Genomic DNA, 13,998 nt, shown 5'->3' with positions numbered 1-13,998 from the left:
GTTCATTATTTCAAAGTAAGACTTAAATGTATAATTTCAGGTTACCAGGTTTTGCCTAACCAGCAGCAAAACTACCAGGGTTTAGTCGGAGTTCAGCAGTCTCAGAATCAAAATCTGGTCAGTGGCCAACACAACAACGTTGGGAATCAAATTCAGGGTGTGATTGTTCCATATCCTTCAGTGCCATCTTATCAGGTGGGTAATTTATTCTTAACTTTCCAACCATTCTTCTGCATGTTTGAGTGATATTTTGTTGTTGTTGTTGTTGTTGTTAAGTGCATTGCTTTGTAAATGGTACAAAGCTGCAAGCAGGTGTCAAAGGTGACTTTGGGGACAGAAATTAAAAAATAAACAAACAAAAAACCCCACAATTGCAGGGAGAAGAAAATCTGTCACGTATGTAGAAGTTCTAGTCCTGTTGAAAGCCAAGTGCTGTGTTAATTGCAATTCAGAGGATGGGGAAGAAAAAGCTCGTAAGATTTCCCTCCCCACCACCCCACTTTCTATTACAGAGAAAATCTCTTTTGTTAATTGATGGAGTCACTTGGAACTGACATTTCCATTTTGGAGGAAGAAGATAAGTTTTGGGTTTTTTTAATAAAGCACTATTATTTCAACTACTGTTATCACTAGTTTTCTGGATTTAGAGAATTCCAGCACATCTTTCAGTTTCTGTTTTCTTAAAAAAATCTTTATATAAACTAGGTGATGGTTAAGAGGCAGAAAGAAACATTGTCTGCAGAAAAAAAATTGTAACGTGGTCTCAAATTTTAGGTTTCGGTGCCTCAAGGTTCCCAAGCAGTGCCGCAGCAGACATATCAACAGCCTGTTATAATTCCCAGTCAGTCAAATCAAGGATTACCCACAACAGGAATGCCGGTTTACTACAGTGTCATTCCATCAGGTCAACAGAATAATTTAAGGTGAGTTTAACTCAGTTATTTGATTTCTCAGCAACTAGGCTTAATTGCCTTGTAACTGACAGGATTTGCTATAGTATTGCATATATTAAAATGTATTTTAAAGGCAGACTTACAGACATTTCATTATCTATTTATTTTTGCTCTTATGCAATTAACTGAGACAACTAGTACTGCTTTAATTGGGAGGTACGGGTTGGACTGGAGAACATTGTTTCCATATCACTTTCAGCAATACTTTACTACAGTTCCATGTCTTAAGTTTTCTGCATTGCTTTTCTTCCACGTGAAACACCAGCATGTTCAGTAGCAATGCCTTTTTGCAGTAACATTTAGGATGACTATCCGTACTCACTTGGTTTTGTCAAAGATACCACTTTAATAAGGTGTAGAGAAAAGAGAATTTGTATCCCAGAAAAAGACTGACTGACTGACTGCCTTTTTCAGAGCTTTGTCGGGAAGGAGCTCAGCTTAATTTGTCTGTGCTGCTAACGAGGCCTGCTGGCACAAAGCTGGCTATGAAACAAGTACAGGAACTTTTTCCTGTGCTCGGCTTTTGTTTGGTAAATAACTGGCCTTTTACATACCTTGGTAACAGCAAATTGGTCTACATGTACAGACCTCCCTGTGTATACATCTGTGTCCCCAGCACAATGTATTTGTTGAGAGAACAGATAGGAAGATAACCTAAAAGTATTAATTAGGATTAATGCTTGTTACAAGTTTTTCTTTCTCTAGTTTTTTGAACTTAGAAATATGCACCATTTAAAAATACCTTGCTTGCAGCTTTTAAACAAGCAGCAACAGTATGAAGCTTGCTTCATCCTCTTGTGAGTGCAGAGACTTAAATAGTATTTGTGTCATCGCTGCATGGCTTAATCTACTTAAATCTGAATTATTCTTCTTTGTATCTGAAGGTTCTTTTTAGCCTTTTCTTCTGTAGTTCTATTTGAGGTTCAGTGAAGTCATACGTAGACATACACCCAGACTTTTTTTGAAGGAAGTTTTGTTGCTTGATCTTTTGTGTCATTTAGAATGTCCCTCTCTTTTGAACAGGGAAACATTTGTTAGGAATTCAGAGCAGACTAGCAACTAATGACAGCATCTTGCTTTTATCAAAATAGTTCTGTTGCAGCACTTTGACAAGGAAACCAGAATACTGTTCTGCAGGAACTGAATAGTCTCAAACATACAGGTCACTATTGAAAACTATAATCAGTAGACAGATGAAAAGCTGTGTGAGAGCACACATCCCGTGCAGATATAAAACCATCTGGTTTAGTTTTCACTGAGTCTTGTCTGCTTTAATGGAAAGGAATCTTTAAATTAAAATTCTATAATTGAACTGTGGGACAAAGGATGGAACAACTTCTTGTGACAACATAAGTAAAATGGTAAGTCTAACAGGATTACAGCTACTTTTTTTCCACAATTCAAAGTAATAAAATATTTTTTTCTTATTCCCTCAGAATGTTTACTTTATCTATTAGTACAGAAATGAAGTACAGGATTCTATAGGCACCATTCTGATTGTGGTCCACCAACCTGATGTTCTGGCTCTAGCAGTATGAGCAGTTAGTGGTATGATAGCATTTGCCTATGTCTGTTACTTACCTGTTTTTCCCCTGATTGCCCTGAAAAATACCTGGCATAAATGAACTTTTAAAGTTATCCTTTTCCTACATATTACAAACAAATGAAAGGTTGTTTATCTCCTTGAGTCATCTTCCTTTTCCCACAGCCTATTTGGTAAAGGCAATCATCTCTTTAAGCTGTGTTACTTTAGACTGAAGCAGAGGTGTGCTTGTTTGGTGTGCTGAATGAGCTGGCTCAGCTGCATGGGCCCAGCTTCCAGCTGAGGGACTGCATCTGAAATCCCCATGGCAGGTTCTATGGTGATCATTTAACTGAGAGCTAATTCTAGTTAATTGGGCAAGCCAACAAATTCTCTTTTTATAATTATTATTAATCTACGTGTTTATACTGATACAGCACTATCGACACAAAAATAGTATATCAAAATAGGTGAATTAGTACAGCTTCTTAGTGTGTATGCAGGACATAAGGTTTTGCTAAGGAAGAGATGTGAAATTTCAGTTTTCTGAAGTATGAGTAGATTTGGGGGTAGGTGGGAATATTATCAGTTTTAAAATTAACAACATCTCAGCAATTTGCAGTACGTGTAGACAGCAAATGCAGCAGTCATGATTAAATAAATGAGTGTAGCATAAATGCCTGTTAGTCATGGTTTTTTTTTTATTATTATTATTACTACAGTTCATCAGTAGGATATTTGCAGCCTCCTGGATCAGAGCAGATACAGTTTCCTAGAACATCATCACCATGCAGCTCACAGCAGCTTCAAGGACAGCAGTGCGCAGGTTGGGGTGATAAAGTTGTTTTTTTTTTTTAATAAGACTTCAAAAATGTCTAGCTATTATTATGCTGGGTGATTGGATATTTGCTATTAATGGTTTGATTTAGAATTAACTACTGTACTATATTTCCTTCTGTGTTCTGTTTTTGAAGTTATATTGGAGGCAGGTTAACTTGACATCTCAATTTGTTTATCACTGAAAGCTCTTAAGTTACTTTCTTAGAATTCAGTAATGTACATCATAATGCCTTGCATGTCTGCTTGTGAGTTGATACAGACATGGGAGCTATACGTTGTCAGCAGAATGACTTTCACCTTTTCCTGAATAGCTACATGGGTCTGAAAATGTTGATATTTGGGGTTTCATTTGATAGAACAAGCAAGGTACATTTTGGAAGCAGTATACTTGGCTCTTCTACTCAAGAAGCATTCTAGATTTCACTTCATGGAGTAGGAGTAGCAATTTCCTTAAGAGTTACTGAGAAGAGGGTGAAAACTATAAGCGTTCTGGGTTTGGATAGAGAAGAGAGGTAGCTTTTTGACCTGCTGAAAAGCCAAATGGGATACTCCAAAGCTGTGTCGGGTGTTGTGGTTTTGTTTTTATGGTAGCCTTATTTACTGCTTTTACTTTCATAGTTTATAGCAACCATTCAAGTCAGAAGCCATCACCTCCTACATTATTGCCACCTTCATCAAAGTCAAAGCCACAACAGGCTGCTTCCATTGTGCACTACAGCATAGTGTCTCCACCCTCATCATGTAAAAGTTCACCCACTGGTCTTTCCATCATGCAGCCAATAAAAGGTATATTTTATTGGGATTTTCGTCTAAGCCATTCTGTCTAGAATCTGTTGTAAATTATCAGATTGACTTCATGGCTAACTGCTAGAACAGCTGCAACTTGAGTGCCGTCTCTGCAACTACTTTTTTTGTAATTCTTCATCTGAATTGCAATTACTGTAACTTTTAAAATGACAACTTGGAACTTAAGTGAAACAATAGCCGGCTTCACAGGGGCAGCGGGAGGCAGCCTTCAGCAGATAAGTGTCGCTTAGCAGAAGCACTTAAGTCCGGTTTGGAATGTTTTGATCTACAAAATGTTTGGATGATTTTTAGGTGGTGTATAAATAGCAGCCTCAATGGTGTGTGACAACAGTGGTGACATAGACCTTGTCGTATCCATGAAATGTTTATAACTGTTAATATCCAAACACTTAAAAACTCTCAATTTCCAACTAAATTGATGGACTGGTCAGGAAATGAAAAGCACTGGGCTTAGCCTCCAAACGAGGTTATAGAATGATCCTGTGATATAGCGGTACTGTTTTTATTTTACCAATAGGGAATTAGATATGTTCAAGGTTTGGTTAGCCAAATAAGGGTAGTCTCAAATACTGCTTCCTCAGTATTTTGCAAGCAAGCAATAGATTAAACACCCCCTAGGTCAATGACCTAGATTCCACTACAGATGTGGTGTTTCTTACAAACATTTATCTTTCAAGATATTTTTTAGAGCCTGTTTATTAGTAAATAGATAACATGCAGTTAAGTGGCAAGATAGCTGGATTAGCAGTGTATTACAGTTCACGGGCAGGTTTGGTTTTGTTTTGTTTCCATTCTGCTTCAAGTTTGTTTGGCTTTAGTTCTGGAAGACTGTCGTTTCAGGATGTCTGAAATCAGTCTCGTGCTAGTTTGTTCTTCTATTCTCCTAATCTATCCTGAAAGTGCTGGTTTTACGCAGTTTTGAAGGCCCGGTTCAAACTTCTTAAACCTCTTAAGCGATTTAAAGAAGTTTGGGGAAGGGGGAAGCCCTCTATGACACAGGGAGGACAAATTCTGAGAGAAAGAAAAGCATGCTTTTTGGTGAGTAATACTGAAATGATGAGTCAAGGCCACTGAGGTAAGGACAATGAGGATATAAGCAGACAAGCAGCAGAGTTGTGTTTCTCTTCATTTGAAAAAGTTAAGAGGACCAGACTGCAAATCGGGGAAGCCTTTCAAGGATTTCTTCTGGGTTTCCCTTCTCATGGGTTTTGACAGGTGATAAAGTGTCTGTAAACTGACTTACGTGTTCTATGATGCTTCATTTTGTCAGGATTCTTGTTTAGGAAAAGAATTCCATTTATTTTCATTTACTGAAATGCTGTGGAACTAGAAGTATAGAAAGAACAAGTTTTTCTGCATGTACAAAGTTTTCTTTTGCAGTTTAAATAGCATTTTCAGGTTGTGACACTTTTTTAGAAATGGTGCTGTAGATGGTTTCAAAAGACAAGCATGTTTTTGTTGGGTGTTCAGTTCTCACAGAGATAAGTCAAAAAAGCATGCCAGAGTGCTGCAGAATAAAATATTGTAATATTAAAAACCAGTAAGATGTAAGTATAAGTTTTAATATTTATAAAGATATGCATAAAATTAAACCAATTTTCATGTGTAAAATGTAGTGTGTATATAGATGTTTGTCTGGTACATCTCAGGTGTACATATAGGGATTACATCAGTTTATGGCTTTACCACTTGGAAACTATTGTGTTATATATTATTCTGATTATGTAGTAGATACTTATAAACAGAGTTACGTTTTATTTTGCTGTGCAGTGAAATGGAAATATTTGCAGTGTGGCCCTTAAGGACAGAGCAGGGATTCTTAAATTTATATCCTTTGCTAAAGTTGGCCAGATGTCTTGATGCTTCCATTTCAATCTGTAACACATGGGTAGAACTGCTTGCCATTAAACAGAAAGTACAGGTGTGAAAACATTGCTAATATTACTTCATTTATTTTTATAAATATCAATATAGTAAATATTTCAGAATACAATTTACAAAAGCTAATATAGTTTTAATATTCTGAGTTCATTATTCTACAGTTTGGTTTGCTTTTCAAAGGAGTCTGTTTCTTTTTGTGGACCCCAGGGGCAGTGAAAACAAAAGCCCATTTTAAAAAATACAACATGAAGGCATTTTACGATCTGTATCTGACTGCTCCTAGCTGATGCTGTGATGCAGGTAGTAAGCTGAGAACATTGTAGACTCTCTCTTAAAAGGTGGATGATTAAATGGTGTTTAAACCATGTGTTTTAATTGTGGTTTCTGAGAAATGCTGTGAACGGTGGGTAGAGCAGAGAAGGAAATAGCAAACAACCATTTACGAGTAAACAGGATGTTATATAAATACCTGGGACAGAGCCAGTCAAAGGGGGAAGACAGCTTCTCTCTCGGGCAGGCTGTCGTCACAACTTCTCATGAGAAACCTCACAGAACAGCGTTGGCTGTTCAGCTGTTCTCCACCAACTTTGGCATTTCTGTAGCTACTGCAGCAGCCAAGTGGTACAGGATGTGGGGATCAATTTGCAGTCTCTGCCCAGAAAAATGTTCCTATATAGAACTTATAAATGGGGGTAATGGTTTTTTGCCTCAGACTAAAGATTGATTCCAGGTCTTTCTGATGTATGCTATCATACCAGAGAAAACATTTTGAGTCTGTGTTGCTGTATATCATGTAAAACTAACTAGGTAACTTCTATTTTTAAATAAAGCATATTTTTGCTCAATACCGTATCTTCTTCAACACATTGTATTGACAGTAACTACAGTAAATGTTGAATACTTTCAATTGCTATAAAATAGAATGATTCCTTTCAAAAATATTCTCAATAATGAGTTTCAGTGGTTCCACTATCTTTTCTAGTTCCAGGAAGCCCCCTCTAAGTGAACTATCGCAGATTTATCTGATAGTGGAAATGTAATTGTACTGCTCTAGCTTTCCAGAATTCAGCAGCTTATTTAGTAAAACATTCATTATGTTATTTCCCTTTTTAATTCATGTCTGTTCTGCTAAAATGAACATTGAAATGTATGACGAACTAACTGTAGCCTACTGATTTCTTGTCTTGTAGCGGTAGCACCACCACCAGGTGGAGGAGTAGTAATGATGCAGCTAAATATACCTAACAATCCTCAGCCTCGGAACCATTCACCTCCACAGTGGAAACAGAATAAGTATTACTGTGATCATCAAAGGGGGCAGAAGTCCACAGAACTTAGCACTTTAGACAGTGCTGCGCAGGTATGAGGTTTTTGTTTTGTTTTCCAGGATGACTTAAAATTTGCATAAATTGCGTCTCCGCACGTTTTTTTTTTCAACAGTTCTTTTTGGGGAATAGAAATCTGCTCTGATAATACTCAGTATAACTATTTTAACTTCAGTCTTTGAATGCTCTAGGTTGTTCAGCTTGTTCAACTAGGTACCTTTTAAAACACTAACTTATTGTTTATTCCAGTTGCAGCATAGTCCTCAACTAGGTAGTCCTGTCACCTCACCGGCCCAATCACCAGCACCAGCTCAGCTATCAAACATGAAGAACATCCGTCCCACATTAACACCTCTTTCTATCGTGTCCCAGTTTTCTAGACCTTTTGTCCCTGGACAAGGTATATTTTTAGTTCACTAAAATGCGTGTACGTTTTCTAATTTAAGTGGTTTTAAATACAAGTTATGTGAGGATTTTCTGACAAACTGGGGCTCACTTTAGTAGTAATGCTATTGAAGGAGGATCATCAAAATTACCCACTCAAGCATCATGTAAAATTTCACCTTATCTCTCTGCACCGATACCGTCCCCCATATTCTCAAAAGCTTTTGATCTTGCTATTGTGAGAGCTTCTGTAAAACCCACTAGCTTTCTCATATGTGAAACTCCCCATTTCAGCATTCAAAATATTAATGAAATGTTTTATATAATTCAGCTTCAAGTTTTAACCATAATCAAGAACTTGACACACAGTGTCACAAAGGATGTAATTTTAGAGCTACAAAGATAAAATAAATAATGTGGGACTAGCTGATCTTAATACACTAGGTGGGCCTATTATCTTTTGGGGGAATGGATATAGAAATGCGATGTCGAGATGAATGTTCTGCCAAACTCACTTATTGATGATGCACTGCATCAAACCACTGCCTAAGCGAGAATTCTCCCTTCCTTTGTAGAAAAACTAGCATGATGGGACTAGAGCCTCTAACCAATACTGTTGCTACTTCAATTAGTATTTCAGGTAGTACCCACCCAAGGACAGAAAAAAATTCCTTTTAGAAGAATTTCAGTCCTCTGCTGCCATGTTAACAGAAAAACAGAAAATAGGGAGTTTTCACCAAGATGTGATAGTAACATTTAAAAACCAAACGATAAAAAAAACCTTTGTCAGTGAGCAAAGGTATCCTGGTACAGTTCCCAAACTTAGAATTAATGGGTCTATTTTACAGAAAGTTTACTTTAAAACAAAACTTGAAGATAATTCTGTATGTCTTCCTTATTGATAAAGAAAACCTTATTTTCTTGTCTTTGTCATAGTCTTACCTGTTGCATAATCTTTGTCATTGTGTTGTATTCCAATGTTGTAAAAATTCTAGGTTGCCTGTTGTAAAGTATACCTCTTCATTTTCTTAATCTTCTGCAATTACTAAAAACTTATATTCCATTATCTTTGTGGATCCTTGGAGCAAGTATGAATGTGAAGATGTACCTGGCGCTAATCAGGGATATGACCATGAAAATGATTAAATTAGTACGCTGACAGGAACTTTAGCCTTAAGCTCATTTTGAAATGAGAGGATTTTAGATAAGACTGCAATGAAGAAAAACTTTCAGTGTGTTTTTCAGTGTAATCCTTAAATGCAAGAAAGCTTGTACCTTTTCACCTTGTGATCAGTCTGTGACTGACTGAGATTTATTTAATCATGCCAAATCTTATTTTGTTAGCGTAGCCAAATACACTACTTTGTGCATAGTTATATGCTTTCTCTTTGTGTTAAGTTATACATCGTAAGAGGAACTTAGAAGATTTCATACAACAGAAAAACCCTTCTAATTACCTTTCTCTTTAAGGAGATGCCAGATACCCACTGCTTGGCCAACCCCTGCAATACAATCCACCATCTTTATTACGTGGACAAGTAACAAGCCAACAGGTATTAAAAAGAACAATCTCCTGGCAACATTGAAAAAAACAACTCAGGACTACCATTATAACCACCATGAATAGGGGAATATGTTATTGCATTAGACAAGTAAATGAGAGGAAGGTGCTTGCTTTGCAACAACGGTTTTATTCTGTGTTGATACTTCCCATTGTTCTTGTTGTATTAAAAAAAAAAAAGTGAGGAACATTTTCATGAAATTTAGCTTTAGGCACAGTGTAGGTTATGGATTTTTTTTTTTTTTTAAGCAATGCACCAGCGGTTCCAAAAATCACAGAGAGAACGTTTGCTGAAAGGATTTTATTTTATTTGAATAACAATTTCAAAAAAAAAAAAAAAAGAGGAAATACATGTGGGTATTTCTAAGCAAGGAGCAGGTTTGTTTCTTACAAGAAAAACAAAACTAGAATATTAGTGTTAGCAAAGCTAAAAAGTTTTGCCATCTATTTAATTTTTGGGACAGACACACAGACCCCCTACCTCACTCAGTTCTACCTGAGATCAGCCAGAAGATGTGATGGATTGGGGTAGTGGGGGGTGGGGGGATGTTCTTCCAAGATTTAAGGTGATTTTTTTCGTCATCTCCTCCCTTTCTTCTGAAGCCAAGGATTGAATGTGCCTGACTGCAGGATTGCTAAACTCCAAGGCTAAAATTGGACATGAAAATCTTTTCTGTACCATGGTAGCACGGGTTATTTTCCAGATATTCCTCTGCATCGTTTTTCACTGAACTAGAAATGTTAAGACACTGGTGCGTTGTCATTAAAGTACATCATTTATGTCAATCTTTTCAGTGTCAACCTGGAAACAGACATGGAAACAGGGGAAAGAAACCAGCAAAGAAGGCTGCTTCAGCAGATCTTGGTGCAGGAGAACCAGGTATAGAATTGCTGGTTGACACAGTCCTCCAGAAAAATGGAATTATGGTGATGGGCTGGGAATGTAACAAGACAAGCAGAGGTGAGAAAGGGCCAGAATGAAAAGTAATTGGACAGAAATGGACATGGCAAACACTGGAAACATAAGGATGGAGAGGAGGACTTGATTTAGAGAGAAGAGAAGAGGGAGGTTAAATGAGAAAAAGCGTAGTTTTGAAGGCTGGAGAAAAGACCAGAGAAGATCAGGATTGGACAGTACTAAAAGGAAAAGCAAGTTTGTCAGTTTACTGGACATAAGTTCTATTATATCGTTACATTAAATATTGTTATAGTAAATATACATACCCCTGCTTCCTTTTACTTGCATGAAATGTGAAATCAAACATAAACTACAAATTAGTTTGTGCTGCCCTCTTTTTTTTTATCCCCCCCCCCCCCCCCTTCTAATAGAAGTAAGCACATATTAAGAGATCTACAGATTAGCTCCTTGGAGTTAGTAAAGATGTCATCCAAATAAAACCTGATATCATTTATCTCTGTATCTTTACCAGAAAGAATTTCTGTTGCAAGTGTTACCTACTATCAAATCTTTGCAGACAGTTACAGATAAATCAGCTGCTTCTAACTATTTACTGGAGAGGATTTTTTGGGAGAAGAGAAACTAGTTTTTTAGCACGGTGATGTGTGAAGAGTTAACAGGCAAAGCCAGTGAGATGCTATAGTGAGTTCTCAAACCTGCTGCAAAATTAGGTGTTGATTATTTTATTATTTTTCCTCCTCTCTTGAGGATCCTCTTTGTATTCTCAGCTTTTGTTTGTACACTGTAAGCAGTGCTAGATGTGAAAGCAAAAGGCTCTCTAGAATACCAGAAATGGAATGCCTGTGTATTTGGTATCAGTCAACTGGAGATAAAAGTATGAAATAACTCATTTTCCATTGTGTTTGTTGTATCATTAAGGACAATGACCAATTTAGATTCAATGTTCTTCTTGTTTCAGTTGTGGGAAAAGTTCTAGAAATTACTGAACTGCCAGAAGGCATAACTCGTATGGAAGCAGAAAAACTATTTGGAGAACTTTTAAAAGTTGGTGCCAAGATTCGGTGGCTAAGGGATTCACAGTGTCTACAAACACAGCAGCAGCACCATCGTCGTTATTGTGGCAGCGGAGACAGTAGTGTGAACACTGAGCCATCCAAACCTAGTGACTTGGCTTCCACTTACACAGTTCTAGCTACGTTCCCTACAATGTCAGCTGCTCAGAATGCGTTGAAGAAACAAAGTAGTACCTCAGTGAACAAGTTCAGGCTGAGAACAAGCAAGAAGCACTACGACTTTCATGTTCTGGAAAGGGCTAGTTCTCAGTAGCAGTTACATCAGTGGACACTCAGCCTTTACTACTTCCATGTCCTCCTCTCCTCAATTGGCTTGATGTTATGGAGTTTCTGTTCTCTTCACAGAGACTCCTGGGATGTTTTGTCATATGACATTAGCCACTGAAGACTAAATAACCCAGTGATCCAGCAAGATGAAGAAAAAATATTCGGAGTTAATCCCAGACAATAGCAAGGAATCATCTTTGAGACAGGCAGCCTTCTACAAGGAATGCTGTTGAAATGCCCCCTACTTTTATAGTAGTTTTGTTTTATATTTTTGAATTCTTGTATCAGATCCAAAGTTCTATTGTACAGCAAACGTTCATAAAAATCCATATTCAGATTTGTATTTTATAATCCCTTTTCACAGCCAGCACACAGCTGTCCATTCCAAGGCAGGAACCTGAGGATTGGTAGAAGGGAAAAGAGAACCATTTTCAAGGAATTACACTCATTTTCTAGCAAACTACCCCAAATCTTCAAGTTAACCTGTTCTTTGTCCCTTGTGTTTGGTTTGGTTTTGTTGTTTTTTTTTTTTTTTTTAGGGAAAAAAAATACATAATTTTAGTAACTAACTCCTTAGATGGTCATTTTCTTTCAAGATTCATTGAAGCAATGTCAAAAGAAATTACGAGTAGGTTGTACCCTTGAAGGATTCGCTTCTGATCCAACAAGTTTAATAATTATTTAAAGGGAAATATGAATAGGTTACAAAGAATGTTCACTGAATCACATTTTAATATTTCTTCTTTTCAGCAAAAGCGTGAAGAGACTAAAATGTATCTTCACAGGTGACAAAATGTTTGCACTTTAATTGTGTTCTCACCAGTATGGATCTCTTTCTCTTCCTTTTCACGCTAAGATAATTGTGTTTGAGAAGTGCTGGAAACCTTTTTAATGGTTTAAGTTTTCATCATTTGCAGATGCTCACTGGACATTAAAGATTCATTGCACATAAATGAAACAAACTTTTTTCAATTTGTGTAATTTGCAAGGCTGTACAATGTGTGCTGATGCAAGCCTTTTTCAGTTCAAGAAAATAAATGTTTACAAACACAAACTTTTTCAGTGCACTTGTTTAAACTTCTAGGAGTCTTCTGAAACCTGGATGAACATGTATTAATGGTTTAGATACCTTCAAATGTGAGAAAAGAACTTAAAAATAACACAAATACTAGAACTTCTCAAAGAACCACTCTTGCTGTTCCTCTTGAAGCATTTATGTTATCCTGCCCTTTATCATTTTTAAATGTTTCCCTATATAAGTAAAAAGAGAGAGAAATTGATCAGACACCATAAGGGACTGCTGCTGGTATTTTATTTTTAGCACAGGCACTGATTCACTGTGTAGACGAGCAACTACTTGTTCCCTTCATAAGGCTATCACTTTGTAAAAGATGCGTTTGTAACTTCTGTAAGTGGAAACTCAAGGTAAAGGTTCTGTTTAAGAACATATTTTACAGAGGAAAAGTAAAGAATTTAGGTGCCTAAACCAGCATTAACTTTCATCTTGTATACAAAAAATCCTATCCCTGAGCAACCACACATAAACATGTGAAGTGGCAAGAACAGTCCTATGCATGGTCAATTCTTAAATCCTTCATGTGATCATTCAAAGTATTTGGAAGAAAACTGACCTGTCTGGGAATAAGGTAGCCTAATAAATCAGGTATATGGGACTTGATTCTGCAAAGTGCTGCAGCAACAGGTATTTACATGACTAAAGGTAAACTTAACACTCAGATGTTCCCCCTAAAACAGAGGGGAAAATGTTCAGCTTCAAGCCCCTAGCCAAAAGACCAATCTAATTATCTCTGTCTGCTTTTCTAAAAGGATGGTACTTGGCATTCGAGTTCTTACGCTACTACTTGACTGAATATGCTGCTTGAACAAGGGGATAGATTTTTTTTTCCTCCTCTGGTTGGATTGTTGTAGTTTATTGCACCCAAAACCAAAGATGATTAAGAACACAAGCTTACGCAGATTATAATATTCCCCTCCTCTGAATAGCACAGAGATAACATGATTAACGCACAAGTTCCGTCACTGCCTCTTGCGGATTCCAGTGCTCGTTTTAAGATTATGGTTTTAAGCCTGTAAAAGTAGTTAACAGATTAAAGGTCTGTAATGACAGGTGTCAAAGCCCAGAGAGGCAGCTGCCTCCTGTGGCTAACACATTCCAGGATAAGATTTTTTTCATAGATGTAGAAGAGTAGTCAATAGCTGAGAGCTTCCATCTATTCTGAACGACCCAAAACCTAAATCTAACATCAAATCAAAGCATTTCCAAAGGATGCTGCATGACTTGCTTCGTTTAATAAACTTTCCCCATAATAACCAGAGAAGAAAACGTAATGAGAGAGGTAAGCATAGAGAACACAAGCAATCCAAACAAAAGGAGGGGAGGGATACACTGAATAGGAATAAGGCCCAGCACATACTTAATTCTTATCAAGTTGTTAACTGGAGTGC

General features: G+C 37.1%; 1 protein-coding gene across 14 annotated transcripts in view; it reads left to right on the top strand.

Annotated features, from left to right (window-relative positions):
- Positions 1–12,586, top strand: part of R3HDM1 (R3H domain containing 1) — a 55,169-nt gene extending 42,583 nt beyond the window's left edge. For 10 of the 14 annotated variants that reach the window (XM_069780804.1, XM_069780797.1, XM_069780793.1 and 7 more), the window contains 9 exons: positions 41–195; positions 775–923; positions 3,198–3,301; positions 3,934–4,101; positions 7,194–7,363; positions 7,578–7,728; positions 9,183–9,265; positions 10,069–10,153; positions 11,151–12,586. In XM_069780804.1, the coding sequence (XP_069636905.1) occupies positions 41–195; positions 775–923; positions 3,198–3,301; positions 3,934–4,101; positions 7,194–7,363; positions 7,578–7,728; positions 9,183–9,265; positions 10,069–10,153; positions 11,151–11,518 (1,433 nt within the window). In that variant the 3' untranslated portion in view covers positions 11,519–12,586. The remainder of the gene's footprint in view (positions 1–40; positions 196–774; positions 924–3,197; positions 3,302–3,933; positions 4,102–7,193; positions 7,364–7,577; positions 7,729–9,182; positions 9,266–10,068; positions 10,154–11,150) is intronic. The other 4 variants (XM_069780802.1, XM_069780800.1, XM_069780799.1 and 1 more) reach the window with 2 other exon arrangements.
- The last annotated feature ends 1,412 nt before the right edge of the window (positions 12,587–13,998 follow it).

This window comes from Haliaeetus albicilla, chromosome 4 (assembly GCF_947461875.1).
Source record: "Haliaeetus albicilla chromosome 4, bHalAlb1.1, whole genome shotgun sequence".
NCBI classification, from domain to species: Eukaryota; Metazoa; Chordata; class Aves; order Accipitriformes; family Accipitridae; genus Haliaeetus; species Haliaeetus albicilla.
Note: the sequence above shows the minus strand (reverse complement) of the source record. Positions and strands in the feature narration are given on the sequence as shown.